The following is a 16,245-nucleotide window of genomic DNA, read 5'->3' on the forward strand; positions in this document are numbered from 1 at the left end:
CCCTGAGTTAAAGACAGCTGTCCTGCTGCCTTCAGTTAGTTTCAAGACAGTGGGCATAAATTCTCTTATCTGTGTTGAGAATACTACTCTTCACGCAATGCTGTGCCCCCAGTCTTCTTCCCAAATGTGTTTGGCCTTTTAGGTTTTACCCCTCACGTCCCCTGCATCTGCATCAGGGCTCGTCCCCTTATCGTCTCTAACGGCTTCATCATCTTTATGGCTTTGACTGCTTTGTATTAAACACAAGTAAATCATTTTTAGATCATGCATAGAATTTGAACTGCACCATGTCACCAGCCCTCTAGCTTCAACATATTTTCCAGATCTCAATACAAGAAGAACACAGTTACCTTTTACCTCTGGTCAGTACCTGTGCAGAAATTTAAAACACCTAATCATAGGGTTACACAATTTGGGGAGAAGGCAGGGAGATATTTTTATCTTTCTTAACCTACATATAGTAATCTTTAATTTTTATGAAATCAGTCTTAAATTCTCTCTGTTCCATAGTCTCTGTTGGTCAACGGCTAGTGGCACTTAGATTTCTACATTGCATTATAATATCAGAGGATTAGTTCCATCATCATTTTGAAGTCTCAGGGATCAAGGAACTGTGTGCATAATCTAAGATTCTTATTAGTGATCCTTAGCATTTAATTAGGTTTTTGCTAATCCAAAGGACTCCAGCCATCTTTTATTAGTTTCTTCTCATGACTTCCTTAGGAGATGTCAACTTTATTACCCTCACTTTACTTTAGTATTACCTTAGTATTATCAAAGGGTCAGGCGATTTTCACTTTTTTGTTGTTGTTGTTGTTGTTTATGCCTTTTTGTAATTATGATTCCTTTTCTTCATTGTGTGCATACCTTTAACCTGTATCCACTGAGGTCAGATATAACCCTCCCCACAAAGGAAAGCAATTGCTGAACAAGCCTTCAAGCAGTGGCCACCGTAGACACAGGACTGTGTGTCCAGCCATAGAAGGAATCAGATGGAAACTAATTAATAAAACAGAAACCATAAAGAATATGAAAATCTAACAGCTGGTTGAAGAAAAACCGCTGGCTTAGCGTTCATGAGAATTTCCCGGGGCTTTCTATGGAATGTGTTTGCTGAGATTTTTATGTGCGGTTGATGTAGGGGATCAAGAAGGGTGGGGGTGGCTCCCAGTGGTAGCCTAAATGGCAAGTTTAATGGCTGGTAACCTGCGAAGGTTTTACCAACCTGATCGGTAGGTTTCACTGCTGTTTGTCCTGCTAAATTATTAATTTTTCCGTACCATTCTCGTCTGAGCCGCCTGGTCAGGTCAGTTTTAAAGGTTTTGCCTCAGATCATTCTGGAACTAGTTGGCAGGTGAGGAGTAAAGACCTGGTGGGTCCCTGAAGCTTTAATAATCTGAAACTTCACAGTCCTGACTGGATCAGTGGACACATGTAGGGAAAATATAGGAAAATGGTCAGGGCCCCCTCAGATGTTCAGAATCTTTCCTAGCAATTGATGTAAACATGCATGTGCCCAGGTGTTTCTTGCTTATTGTCTAATGTATGTATGAATGTGCACTCAGGTGTTCCTGGGTTCTCTGACTCACGCCCAGGTGTCCTAGGTTATCAGACTTAAGTATAAAGGACGAGTGGCTCTGATCCACAGTGGCCCCACCCCAGGGATGCCTGGGGAGGTAGGGGCATGTGGAGGCTGCTGCTGTTGCTGCCAGGGCCCCTGGGGTGCTCTGGGAGGCTGCCACCACTGCCACTGCCACTGCCACTACTGCATCTGTTTGAAACCTGCTGCTACTGCTGCTGAGGAAGCTGAGGACTGAGCTTGTGTCATCTGCCAATGGCTCCCGGGATCTTTTCCAGTTACCTAACTTGTGGACCGGCATGTGAGGGGTTTGCTGACCCAGCCTGGCATGTGAGGGGTCTGATGACCCAGCCAGCCACGTGAGGGGTATAGTGACCCAGCCTGGTGTATGAGGGGTCTGTCACCCACTCTGTACAACAAGTTTGAAAGGTCTGTGGGCCCTGACCCCAGTCATAGCTTTAGCCCTGGCCATACAATTGGCTACATCAGCAGGATTCCAACAATAGCCCCGACAATACGATTACCCTAGTCCTACAGCACATGAGCGGTGTTTAATCTGTGGTTGTGTTTGATCTGGACTGGAAGGTATAATTTTAAAAACAAAAAAGAATTAAAAATTAGGAGATTTTTCTGTTGGCAGTTCTTGAACTGTGCTTCTGGAGGCCTCGTCTATTTTCTGAATACCTTACAGTGGAATTCTTGTAGAGATATTAAGAATATCTTAAACTGTTATCTGCATCCTATTAATCAAAACTCTACTAACTGGATGGAACATTTCCAGAACCCGCTGTGTTGGTTAGTGACGTCACCTGCCTCAAACTGCACCTGGACGCTGCCTGCTGCCCCTCATTTGCTTGCTCGCCAGCCTCTGCCCTGACCTTAGCTGAGCACACTGGCATTTTGTCCTCTACTGTGACCCTCTAGCCCCGGTCTTCATTCCCTGCCCAGGACTCTGGCCTGTTTCCTGGTTCTCCGTCCTGCAGGGAAGCTTGCTCTTTCTCACAAGGCCCAAGGCCAACCTGCTCGTTCCCCGCTTTCAACCTACAAAGGCTGTGCTACTGTCTACAGGATGGAGTTCTAACAGCCCAGAAGGGCAAGAAAGGCTGTCTTAAGGCGGCCCCAGGCTATCTTTCCACCCTAAAGCACCAGCTACACACTGGGGCTTCAGTTTGCATGGCAGCCACAGCAGACTCACCATATTCGACGCCCAGTACAGCCTTCTCTGTCACTCTTCTGTTACTTGTGACATGCCCTCGGCCTATAATAACTCTCCACCTCTTCTCGTCCTAGCTAAATCCTCTGTGGTCCCTGTCCAGTTCTAAGGCTCGCTCTTCCATGACATCCTCCTTGTTCTGCCCTGTCAGAATTAGTCTCCACACCCCACCACAGTGTCCCCCACCACTTTGTTTATATTTACTTTATAATAGTAATCTTGTTTCCACCTTTTTACCTTGTCCTGAAGATATTTGCAAAAGCCTCCCTCCATCCTAAGGTCTGGAACGCAGTAGCTCTGTCTCATTTAGCTTTGTAATTTTCATTCCATAACCTGGTACTTTAGGGGAGATATCTTGTAAAAACAGCAACATTAGTTGGCACGCATAACAATGATGTTTAGACACTGCAGGACCCTGCACATTTGTGCCCCTCACAGTTTTACTGAATTGGATGTGTTTTACAGTGTTCAAAATCATCCATAAATTAATTTAACATCCACTGTGTCCTAGTTCTGTTAGGGACATCCCAGTGAAAAAGGCAGAATGCCTCAGTTCTCATGGAACTTACATCTACGGGAAGGAGATTAATAATAAAAAATAGTTTTAGATAGTGAGGCATACTACAAAGAAAACAAAGCAGGGTTAGATAGGGTGATCAGAGAAGTTTCTTTGCAAAAATGACACGTGGGTGTACTTAAACACCAAGGGAGATGTGTCCAGGCAGGGACCTGGTAGAGCAGTGTGTCACAGCAAGGTGAGAACGGCCAGTAGGAATGAGCTCTATATCTTTAAGGAAAGGAAAGGAGGTCTGTGTGGTTGGAGCTTGAGTCTAGATGGCAAAAGAGTGGGAAATTGCGACCAGTTCATGGAGGCAAAGGTAAGAAGTCTGGATTGAAATATCGGCAACGGGTATCCACTGTGTTTGGAAATAGCATTCGTGACAAAGTCATGTGACTACGTTAAATATTAGAATTGACTGCATTGGGTTTTATGGCTTCTCCAAATGGGATTGTTCTGCACTCAGAAAAAAATAGCATCCCAAGGTCACTGTTAGGTGTTTTGAGGCGTGCTGGTGTGTTCGCTGTGCAGGAATTTTCTCATAAGCACAACTGTGGCAATTGTTTATTGGAGCCTTTGGAACCCATCAGCTATCCTCCACACCATTTTGCTCAGTTTCCCCATCTTTCTCACTCTGATTCTCTTCCGTGCACCCTCAGGCCACTGAGACGGTCACTTGCTGAACCATGACTTCAGTGTCTCACAACTGATTGTTGTGAATGATTAGCTTCACTGGCAATCTGACGCACTCAGTACAGGCATCCAGAAGAATGCACCAAACTCCTGTGACCCTCTGCTTTTGAGAGACGTGATCATGCTGTGGGGAATGTGCTAGATTAACAGAATCTCCAAACTTTAGAGCTCGAAGAAAAGGAAATTTGAAAAATGACATCTGAGTGCCCATACTATGTCAGGTGTTTTCTTGAGCATTTTTTATACATTATCCCATTCAGTCTTCATAAGCCTTTGAACTTTTTTTTAAAAAAATTTTATTGGAACATACTTGATTGTACATATCTATGTGGTACAGCACTGAATATCAATACCTGCGTGCCATATGTGATGCTCAAATCAGGATAATTAGTATATTCAATATTACACAATGTAGTCATTTTTTGTGGCCTTTTACCAATTTCTCGCTAACCCCTACCCTCCCCACCTTTCCCACCTCTAGTAGCCTCCGTCCTGTTCTTAACGGCTCCACTTTTTAAAGCAACAGATTCAGTTTGATGAACTGGCCCAAGGTCACACAACTGTCAAGTGGACTCCAATGACCATTATCTGTCCACCTAAGACTATGTTTTAGTGATAAAGGGTGTGGACCCTTGGAACCAAAGTACTACTGGGTGTGAATCCAGGAAGCTTGAGAAAGTTTTTACCCCCATGTGTTTTATTTTCCTCAGCTGAAAAAGAGGGTTATCAATAGTACCTTCGATTTCTCTCCTTATGAAGGAGTTGGGTGAACCACTTTGGACTGTTTTGTTTTGTTTTTGAGACAAGGGGGTCTTGGAGCCTTGAGAGGATTTTTTCGGGGGGGGGGTAGGGAGAGACATAGAGGGGAGAGAGAGAAGCAGGATCTCAAAGGCATTGAGCAACTTGAAATACTTGCAGGATTTCCCCTTGGGGGAGGGGATTACTATTTAAAGGACTTTTCCTCTATTTTTTAAAAAAGTATACGGTTAGGACCGGCCCATGGCTCACTTGGGAGAGTGTGGTGCTGATAACACCAAGGGCACGGGTTCAGATCCCTATATAGGGATGGCCAGTTCGCTTACTTCAGAGAGCATGGTGCTGACGACACCAAGTCAAGGGTTAAGATTCCCTTACAGATCATCTTTTAAAAAAAAAAAAAAGTGTAGGGTTAATAAAACAGTATTAAACCATGCTGCAGTATATGATTTTAAACAAAAGATGTTGGAAGGTTCTTATAGAGTTCTGTCTTTGATTTGCTGGTGCATAGGGGAAAGTGCCTCTCCCTACCAAATTTGAATGAATTCTTATCAAAAAGGCTCTAATCTCTTCCAAGAATTAACAATAATGCCTTACATTTGAAAAATGGTCTGTAGTTTTCAAAGCACTGCCAGGTACATTATCTTATTTAACATTCACATTGACCTGGTCAGGTAGGCAGGGCAGGTGTAACTGTCCCCATATTACATATCAAGAAATTTGAAGCCCAGGAAGTGAAGAGGGCTGGCTTTTGTCACGTAGCAATGACTAGAATCCCTGCCTTAGCTTTCCATTCTAATGGAACATACCACCTTTTTGTCTTTGTTAACTCTAAATGAGGGAGAGTCATATTTGCATTTGGGTCAGTAACAGTGTTGTGTGCTTATTTCTTATAGGTCCGGTTATCTTTTGACCACCCCAGATGGACTCCAAAACATCTCCAAAGGAAACTGTCCTCATTACGGGAGGAAGTGGCTATTTTGGTTTCCGGTCAGTGCATCTATAAAATACGTCCATGGAATTATTTTATTGACAGTTGTTGAAAAAAGGTTAGCTGTCAACTCTGACATTAATACAGGGTAGACTTCTACTTGTTTGTATAGTCTTAAACCAGAACTTCAGATGTATTCCACCTTAAGAAAAATTCTTCATACAGCTGTTAAATTGGGGAAGGGGCGATTTTTCACATCACCAAAAACAATTTAAAATAATAGCTTTTTTCTCCCATGGTTATATTATTATTCACAAATATTCCAAAGAACGGATAGTGGGTCTTAGAACAGAGAAAAATATACGTAAAATAGATGCCACCATTCTTTGAAAATAAAGCCTCTCCCATAATTTAGGAAGATGAGAGGACTACCATTTTAGAGTACTTGAATATGTGAGGCTTGTACCAATGAACACATAAAGTGAGGGACTCAGGATGAGCCAAGAAGACTTGGCTCAGCCTCAACTTGATTAGTGACTTATTTTCTACCCTTCTAGGCATGACTCAAGAGTGGCTTGATCTAACTTCCTCTTTGTCTTTCAGCTTAGGCTGTGCCCTGAACCAGAAGGGGGTCCGTGTGGTTCTGTTTGACATCCACAGCCCTGCTGAAACCATTCCAGAAGGAATCAGGTTTGTGCCTGGAGACATCTGCCACCTCTCTGACATAGAGAAAGCCTTCCAAGATGCGGATATCACCTGCGTGTTCCATATTGCCTCTTATGGTATGTCAGGGCGGGAGCAACTGAATCGAGCCCGGATCGAAAAAGTCAACATAAGGGGCACAGACAATGTCCTCCAGGTTTGTCGGAGGAGAGGGGTGCCCAGATTAATTTACACCAGCACTTCCAATGTGGTCTTTGGAGGTCAAGTTATCAGAAACGGGAATGAATCTCTGCCTTACCTGCCTCTTCACCTCTACCCTGATCACTACTCTCGGACCAAATCCATTGCAGAGAAGAAGGTGCTGGAGGCGAATGGTACAGCCCTGGACAGGGGTGATGGTGTCTTAAGAACCTGCGCTCTGAGGCCTGCTGGAATCTATGGGCCTGGAGAACAAAGGCACCTTCCCAGGATTGTGAGCTACATTGAAAGGGGCCTATTCAGGTTTGTGTTTGGGAACCCCAAGAGCCTGATGGAGTTTGTCCATGTCGATAACTTGGTGCAGGCTCACATTCTGGCCTCAGAGGCTCTGAAACCTGACAAGGGCCACATTGCCTCCGGGCAGCCCTACTTCATCTCAGACGGCACGCCTGTCAACAACTTTGAGTTCTTCCGGCCTTTGGTGGAGGGCCTGGGCTACACCTTCCCATCCACCCGCCTGCCATTTACCCTCATCTACTGCTTTGCTTTCCTTACAGAGGTGATCCATATCTTTTTGAGTCGACTCTACAACTTCCAGCCCTTTCTCACTTGTGCTGAGGTTTACAAAATTGGTGTCACACATCACTTTAGCTTAGAGAAAGCCAAGAAAGAGTTAGGCTATGAGCCTCAGCCATTTGACCTCCAGGAGGTGGTTGAATGGTTTAAAGCCCATGGTCATGGCAGAAGCTCTGGAACTGGTGATTCAGTGTGTCTTCTTCGGAATGGGCTGTTGCTCTTACCGTTGGTTATAGCAGTTCTCACCTGGCTGCCTTCTGTGTTTCTGTCACAATGAAAGTCAGCTAGAATTAAGGATCTGATCACACTCGCTGAGATGATTTTCAAGAAACATGGGTTTTAAATCATATATAGTGGGGCTGCCGGTTAGCTCAGGTGGTTAGAGCACAGCCTCATACCACCAAGGTCATGGGTTCAGATTCCCATACTGGCCTGTCACCAAAAAAAAAAAAAATTAGACTGGGCAATGACTTTGTGAATAATACCCCAAAAGCACAGGCAACAGAAGAAAAAATAAACAAATATAATAATATCAAACTGAGAAGCTTCTGCACACCAAAGGTAATGGTCAATAGAATAAAAAGACATCCTACAGAATGGGAGAAAATATTTGCAAAATATGTATCTGACAAGGGATTAATGACCAGAATATAAGGGTCGGCCCATGGCTCACTTGGGACAGTGTGGTGCTGATGGCACCGAGGCCACAGGTTCGGATCCCTATATAGGGATGGCCGGTTAGCTCATTTGGGAGAGCATGGTGCTGACAACAGCAAGACAAGGGTTAAAGTCCCCTTACCGGTCATCTTTTAAAATATATATGTATATATATATATATCCAGAATATACAAAGAACTCAGACAATTTTACAGCAAAAAACAAATAATCCAATTTAAAAATGGGCAAAGGAGCTGAATAGACATTTCCCAAAGGAAGACATACAAATGGCCAACAGGTATATGAAAAAATGCTCAACATCACTAATCATCAGGGAAATGCAAATCCAAACCACTCTGAGATATCACCTCACCCCAATCAGACTGGCTATTATAAAAAAGACAGAGAATAACAAATGCTGGAGAGGATGTGGAGAGAGAGGAATCCTCCCACATTGTTGATGGGACTGTAAATTAGTACAACCATTATGGAGAACAGTCTGGAGGTTCCTTAAATAACTACAGATAGAACTTCCATATGATCCAGCAATCCCACTCCTGGGGATATATCCAGAGGACTGGAAAACATCAGGTCGAAGGTGTACTTGCCCTTCTGTTTTTATTGCAGCTCTATTTGCAATAGCCAAGACATGGAATCAACCTAAATGTCTATCAATGGATGAGTGGATAAGGAAATTGTGGTATATATACACAGTGGAATACTACTCAGCCATAAGAAAGAATGAAATTCTACCATTTGCAACAGCATGGATGAGCCTGGAGAAAATTATCCTAAGTGACACAACTCGGGTACAGAAAGAGAAATACCGCATGTTCTCACTCATAACCAGGAGGTGAATCCATAGATAAACAAATGAACAATAAAGAGAGACAGAGAGAAAGAAAGAAAGAAACAACAATCAATCACAGGAATACGTTGAACTTTCAGAAAACTAGAGGTGGAAAAGGGGAGGGGAGAGGGAGGGGGCTAATGAGGAATTGGTCAAAGGACACAGATAATGATTGCATATTGAAATAATAAGCTAACTGTACTGATCTAACCACCGCACATTGTGCACAATTATTGAAAGTCAACGTTGTACTCCACATATATATATAATAAAAAATAAAAATAAATAAAATAAAGTATATATAGTGCTTTCTGGGGCTAAAATTTGGCTCTTCAAATTGCTACTTAAGAATAGGTTCTTGGATTCAATCTTTATTTCTTCCCTCCTTGCACTAATCCTGATAGAAGAAAAAAAGGCAAAGATAATTTGGAAATTTGGTTTCTTGTGTTCTATTTTAGATGGGTGCAGTAGAAGTCATTTTGGAACCATAGAGGTGGGCTTCGTTGGGTTGAAAATGTCTTACTTGAATTTCTCAAGGCGCAAATGTACTTAATTCCTGTTTCATATGTTCTGCATGTACTTAAAACGGACTAAAAGTCAGACTGATACAGGGATGGCAAAACAGTAACAGGCTTAAAAATGTGTGCAAACTCCAAATTGGGCCTGATCCATCAGACCAACCCTCCAAGGAGATGGTGGCTGTTGCAGGGGAGGTATTAACTATTCACAGTTTAAGTTTCAGGAATTAACCCTTGCCCTTTATGATGTGCCCGCTGTGACGGAAGGACATTACAGCTGCATGGCCACATGGTAATGTCTGATGTTCAAACAAATAGACCTTTATCCTACCTCATAGGATTCTTGTAAGGATTAAATTAAACAGAGCATATAAAGTGCTACTCAACACACATAAGCCATCATTTTTATTAGTATTGTTATTAAACATTCCATATGAATGTGAGAATACTCATTCAGAGTATTCTCCTTAGAGGTGCTGTTGCTACTGAACTTTCTGGAATGTCATTGGGTGTGCTTGGAACAAGTGTGTTTGAATATACTCAGTGTAAAGTTTTGGGCTCTGAGGATACATTGAAGTTTAGGAAACAGCTAAAAATGTGGTGATCCAGGGAGGTGATCAAGCTGATGATCCCATTTTAATTAAAAAATGAAACATAACGCTAATCGACTGCTTTCCTTACTGGGAAGAATTTTGGCTCTCCAAAGGCACCTTCCAGCAAGGAATGTATTGGACAGTGGCAGCATTGTCTGGCCACCCATGGGTCTGCTGTGGAACATGCTGAATAGGAACCAAAGCGAAAGCAGACAGAGCCTCTTTACCCATTCCATAACCACAGGAAGGATAGTGCTGAAGGCCTGGCAGGAGGAGCAATTGCCGTGGGAAGCTGTGCTGGAGTTACTCTGGGCATATTTGTGCAATACACACAGATGATGAGTCCCTGTTAAATGCTGCCTGGATGTTTTGGAAAAAAGATCTGAACTTAAAGTCAGATGACCTACACCACGAATATTTTGTGCTGCCTTCACCAAGAATCTGAAGCCTCTTTACAACTTGGTTTCTTTGGGGAGATGAGATTAACTGCACTTGCACTTTCTATAAATCCACCCACCGCAACACAGGGTTCATTGTGAGATAAAATAAGATGCAGTCAAAGTACTTTTTTTCTCTTTTTTTCCTATTATTGTTTTATTGAAAGTACCTTTAATATATAAGTCACAACATAAATATGAGGTGGTGGTAGTGATTGTTTTTAGAAATATTTTTGGAGTCTTTTATATCATAAAGGCGCTTTTGCTTTGGTCTGGGGTTAACTTGCGTGAGCACCGACTGTTTATCTAACACTCGGTGCTGTACAGCAGGGTGCTTTGCTCTCCACAGACTGCAGTCTAACCATGACACCACGTGTCCGTGTGATAAGGTCACTGACACAAGGGATGAACACAGTATGACATGTATTCATTGTCACTGAGACCGCAGTCTTTCATAACATGTTTTCAATGACATCCTTCAAAAGAATGATGTATTTCTCAGTTTTCTTAGACCAAGTATGCTGAGCACAGTGGGTTTCTACTTATTTGGGGGGTTTTCTCCTCATAATTAAGATATCTAAACGAAATTTATGGATCAATCTGTGGGCTTTAGAGTCGTCCTGGTTTAAAGACAGACTTGGCCATTTCACAACATTTGACAGTGTTTCACTCCCTCCTTGAATCATAGTTCATTTGCTTTTTATGAACTCACACTCTTCCAGTCTTTCTCCTTGGGTCAATTATCTATTGCTATGTAACAATTTACTCCAAAACGTATTATCTTAAAACAACAAATCTTACCTCATAGTTTCTGTGGGTCAGCAATTTGGGTGCAGCTTAACTCTTGCGTAGAGCCTCTCATGAGGGTCATCTCATGATGGCAGCTGGCACTGCAGTCATCTCAAAGCTTAACTGAAGCTGGGGGACCCACTTCCAGAATTGTTCATCTGTGTGACTTTTGACAGGAGGCCTCAGTTCCTCACCACATGGGCATCTCTACAGGACTGCTTGAATATCCTCATGACGTGGCAACTGGTTTCCCCCAGAAGAGGTGGCCCAGGAGAGCAAGTTAGAAGTTGCATTGTCTTTCATGACTTGGCCTCAAATGTCAGACACTGTCACCCCACGATACACTGGTTACATGGGTCAGTCCTACTCACTGTGGGAGGGAACTACACAAAGGTGTGAATATGAGAATGTGGGGATCACTGAGGGTCATCGTGGAGGCCGGGCTCTTGGCTCCGCCTCAGTCACCCTTCCTTTGCCATGAAAGACAGCCCACATCTACAGCTACATAGTTTTCTCTGCCTGCTTTCTGCCAGTAAATTTTAGGGATCCAAAGCCCCTCTTTACGTTTTGTACTATATCCCTTTAAGTCCAAGTTGGCAGGATTACTGTGTGTATAATTATTTTGAACATTTTATGTGTCTCCGATGACTCTTAACTTGCAGTTCACTCCATTAGGCAAAAACCACACTCACAAACCTCTATGAGATAACTCCTTGTCTACCTTGAGCTTGTCAGGCTGCAGAGGGACAACGCCCTTAAGCTTCTTAGAAGACTTATTGTCTGAACAGCCCTCTGAGATACCACCTTAGGCCTTTCTGAGGTCCTAAAATATTTTATAGCCACGTCCTGGGTCATGGACTGTCATTTCCACGATATCATGTTTTTACTCAGGTTAGCCCTACTCAGTGTGGGAGGAGACTACACAAGGACATCAGTACCAGGAGGTGGGGGTCCCTGGAGGCCAGTGTGGAGCCTGGCTACCACAATTCAGCTTCCACAGCTCGTCGGTGTCTGACCATCTTCTCCACTCCAGTTTTAAGTGGCAGAGTTTTCTCAGTGCTCAGTACTAAGCCCTCTTCAATACCATACTTTCTCCCTAAGTAATTTCAGCCAAGCCCCTGGCTTCAATTTCCATCTCTAATCCAAATGTGTACTACTAAATGTATAGTTCCACAGTGTTCTTCTGGGCTCCAGACCATCTCCACCTGAATGTGTCACATGCACCTTACAGTCAACATATCCAAAATGGAATTCATAATCCCACCGCACCCCCCATACTCTTACAGGGTTTCTTTCCCTTGTAAATGTCACCACTCTCCACTGAATTTCTCATGCCAGAAACCTGGGCTCACCTTTGGCCCTGCTTCCCCTCAACTTGGCATACCTAACTCACCTTTAAGCCTATTGATTTTTACTTTGTAACCATGCCTCAAAGCTGCCCTGGGTACAGGTGTTAGTCAACCTTCCCCCCTAGGTTCCAATAATAGTTTATTTGCTTTTCCATCTACCTCCACACCTGCCTCCCTTTAATCCATTCTCCACATGCAGAACACAGTCACTCTACAAAAATAGCACCCTGCTTTTCTTTTACAGCATTTATTACAACTGTAATAATTTGTGCAATTATTTGTTTAATGCCTTTAAGCTCTATGACAGCAGAAACTCTGTCTTGCTTACTACTATACCCCTAATGTCCAGCACAAGGCAAGAGTTCAATAAGTATTTGTTGAGTAAATGCTATTTTTCCTTTTAAGGGTGAATATCCCTTTCTGGCACACAGATTATTTACTATTTCTAATCTTTTAAACATTGGGAAAAATAGCCAACCTATACTAGGGTTGTGTGTTAATTAAGACTAGATGAGGTCTGGTGAATAAGTGAGGTCATTCTGCACATGATATGCTGGAGATATTAAATGCTTTAAGATGTTCAAAGAAGGGGAGGGATGCAGGCAGAGTGAACAGTGATTTGTGCTCCCTCCAGGTCTCATCTGAAAACTTAGCACTTTAAAGGATTTAGTATAATTGACCGAGTTGACTAAGACATTATGTATCCATCAAAAATTAAATGTTTATCATGAGGGTACAGTTAATATGTTCATTTGAACTGAAATATAAAGTTTTTTTTCCTAACAGCTGGTCATTAAATATAATTTGGTGCATATAACTCAAAAAGAATTCAGATATTTAAATTTGGCTGATTGATTTGCAAGGTGGAATGGCTTTGCCAGTCATATGATGAATATCTTCCATAAGTCGAATTACAAAGTCATTTTAAAATATATTTAAGACACATAAGATAAATGCATTTTATCAAAAATATTGCGTTCACAGTATTGTATTTGTATTGAAACTAACATTAATACTCTTTTATCCAACTCTGAGTATACCTAGTTAAACAAATGCCTCTGAGTGAAAAAAAAACAAGCAAAGTTAATAATCATTTGATATAGGTTTAAACCCATTTAGGTCTACTTTTCACAAATAACGAGGATTGAGCAACCAATTATTTTGCAAGCAATATTATTTCCTATTCTCAGCTTTTTGCAAAATTGAAGAAGGACCTGACCTAATTTTCAGTTGATCATTAAATTTAATTTTGGGTCTATAACTCAAAAGGAATTTTTTAAAAATGGAATATCCCATCTATTCCTAATTTGCTGAGAGTTTTCATCATGAAAAAATGTTATACTTTATCAATTGTTTATTCTTCATCTATGGATATGATCGTGTGGTTTCTCTTCTTTAGTCTGTTGACATTGTAAAATATATTGATGGCTTTTTAGAAAATTGAATAACCTTGCTATTCAAAACTGGTTCCATTACTGTCTACTCACTTCTGTAAATGATAATTCTCAGTGGTACATCCATGAAAATAAAAAAATAGAATTTTTGCTGAGCCCTATCAATTTGTTCATGTATCTGTGGATGAATGGTACTTATTAATAGTGACTATTTCTATTATTAATGTTATTATTAATACTTATTATTAATAAGTAATGTAATTAATACTAACAATAATATGTGTGATACTATTTATCACATCAGTAACATTCATCCACAGATACATGAACAAATTGGGGGAAAAAATCCTACTAATTAATACCATTTTACTTTTCATATTTAATAATTAACAAAATTTGTAATGGTATTTTTATTTGTTGCGTATGACTAATAATTAAAATGTTAACTCAATCTAGGAGAAATTTGATACTGAATGCCTAGGGTCATAGGGGATAAAAACCAAACATATACATATATCTTCATTACAAAGGACTAGAGGAACCTATAAGAAACCTTCAGGTTTAAAATATATTACATTGGATAAAATTCTGTGAAAGGAGTAGAATAAAACTGTGGGTATAAGAAGAAAAAACATGTAAAACTTCCAACTGCTAAAAAGAGAGCGTGTTTACATGTTTTTAAAATATTGTAAGATGTTGGAATTATTGAACTGCCAAGGTATTTAGATTCCTCTGAATATGTTTAAAAGATACTTAATAGTTTAATAGTTTATCTTCATATGTCAATATTTATAATCTGCTAGGTAGCCCACTCTTTACAACTATTTAAACATAAGACAAAAATTTTAGATATTAGCCTCAAAATGTGCCAGGAATAACATGATTTTTTTAAAATTCCTTTTAGGGATAATGAACAAAAATGTTTGAAGATCCTTGATTGAAAATATCTAAAGGCAAGATATCCCCTTTATTAGCAAAAAGTCCAATGCAGTATTTGGTTAAGTAAGCAGAGAGAGGCATTCTGGCCAACCGTGCCCTGGCTCAGCATTCGAGCTCTCTTCCAAGGAAGCAAGGCTTTCATCAAACTTACCCAATGCACCACCTAAATGTGTCCTGACTTGTGCAGGACAAATGGCCATGCCAGTTGGGGGCTCCCAAAGACCTTCAGCATGTGTGACTGAGGACCCTGCTGATTAGGCCCCTATTCACCTGCCCTGTCTCTTCTCTCACATTAACTCACATTCCTCCGTGTCCCGACTTTGTGGAAATACCTGAGTCCCCAACACGCCATCTTCATACTTCACGCCCCAGCTCCTCCTTCCACTTTCCTTTCTTCTGCTATCTCTTCTTGTCCTCCAACACTCAGCTTAGGTACCACCTCCAAAATTAAGCTTTTCGTGATCCCTCCACAACCCCCAGCTTGGGCAAGGGGCCTCTCTTCAGCTCCCACAGCTCCCCAGGTTCTCTCCACAATAACACACTAAGGTTACTGTACTGCAGTTCCAAAAATGTAATGGGAAAACGACTCACATCTGAGTGTTTGCTAGGAACGCTCATTCCTGGGCTCATTGCACAAGAGCCTATTTCAGTTTATTGGGGGTGGAGTCCAGGAAGCTGCACAAATGAGAGGCACTGCAGGTGATCTGTTGCAAGTGATACAAGGAACACGTTCTGAGAAATTCTACTGTCATGCAATTGCTCATTTGTCTGAGCCTACACTAGGCTCTGAACTCTTCGAAGACAGAGAATGTCTTATTCATCACCATCTCTTTCTATAGTGCCTAGAACACTGCCTGGGACAGGGTAGGCACTCAGTAAATGTTTGATGAAGGCGTGAAAAAGCCAATTCTCCCATTTTAACTTTCTCCTATATCAAGACTTGCATTCACCCAGGTCAACTAAGACTTCCTTGGTCGGAGTTGATCTATATCCATACAGTGAGGTTACCCAGGTTTTCTCATATCAATCAGAAGCTATATGTATCTCTGATAGTATAAAATATAAATCATTCTTATTTTATCAATGATTTTTCTTTATTTGACACCTTTCAGAAATCATTGTCTTTGTTGTGTGATAAAGGGCTGAGAATTCTTGCCTTAAACAGCCTGGTACAGCCTACAAACTTCAGTTATGTACCACAACCACCTCCCTCAATTCAACAAACATAAGAGCAATGCAAGCGTTTTGCCCTTATTGTGGCAGGGGTATGCACAGTTCATAACCACAGTTATACAGTAAACTGGCCAAACAGATGAATGCAAAGCCTGTGTCAGGAGCTGCACACCAAGCCATGGCATCCATGGGACATCATGGGGGGAGGGGGGGAAGAGGAAATTCTGAATGACCTCCCCCACCTATTCAGCTTTTCCCTCCCCCAGCTATCCACTGGCTGTGGCACATTGGCCACTGCACAGGGCCACTCCACTCACTGGTAGGAAACATTTTCACCAGTATTTTCTCTCTCTCCTTCCACATTCCCAAGGTTCTGTG

At 41.6% G+C, this 16,245-nt stretch overlaps 1 protein-coding gene across 1 annotated transcript; it reads left to right on the top strand.

The window, feature by feature from the left end:
- The first annotated feature begins 5,722 nt into the window (after positions 1-5,722).
- LOC134387700 (short-chain dehydrogenase/reductase family 42E member 1-like) lies at positions 5,723-7,445 on the top strand. Its single transcript, XM_063110095.1, has 2 exons — positions 5,723-5,790; positions 6,335-7,445. The coding sequence occupies exons 1-2, from the start codon at positions 5,723-5,725 to the stop codon at positions 7,443-7,445; spliced, it is 1,179 nt and encodes a 392-aa protein (XP_062966165.1).
- Positions 7,446-16,245: the final 8,800 nt, after the last annotated feature.

The sequence above is a fragment of the Cynocephalus volans genome, chromosome 10, assembly GCF_027409185.1.
Source record: "Cynocephalus volans isolate mCynVol1 chromosome 10, mCynVol1.pri, whole genome shotgun sequence".
Lineage (NCBI taxonomy): Eukaryota > Metazoa > Chordata > Mammalia > Dermoptera > Cynocephalidae > Cynocephalus > Cynocephalus volans.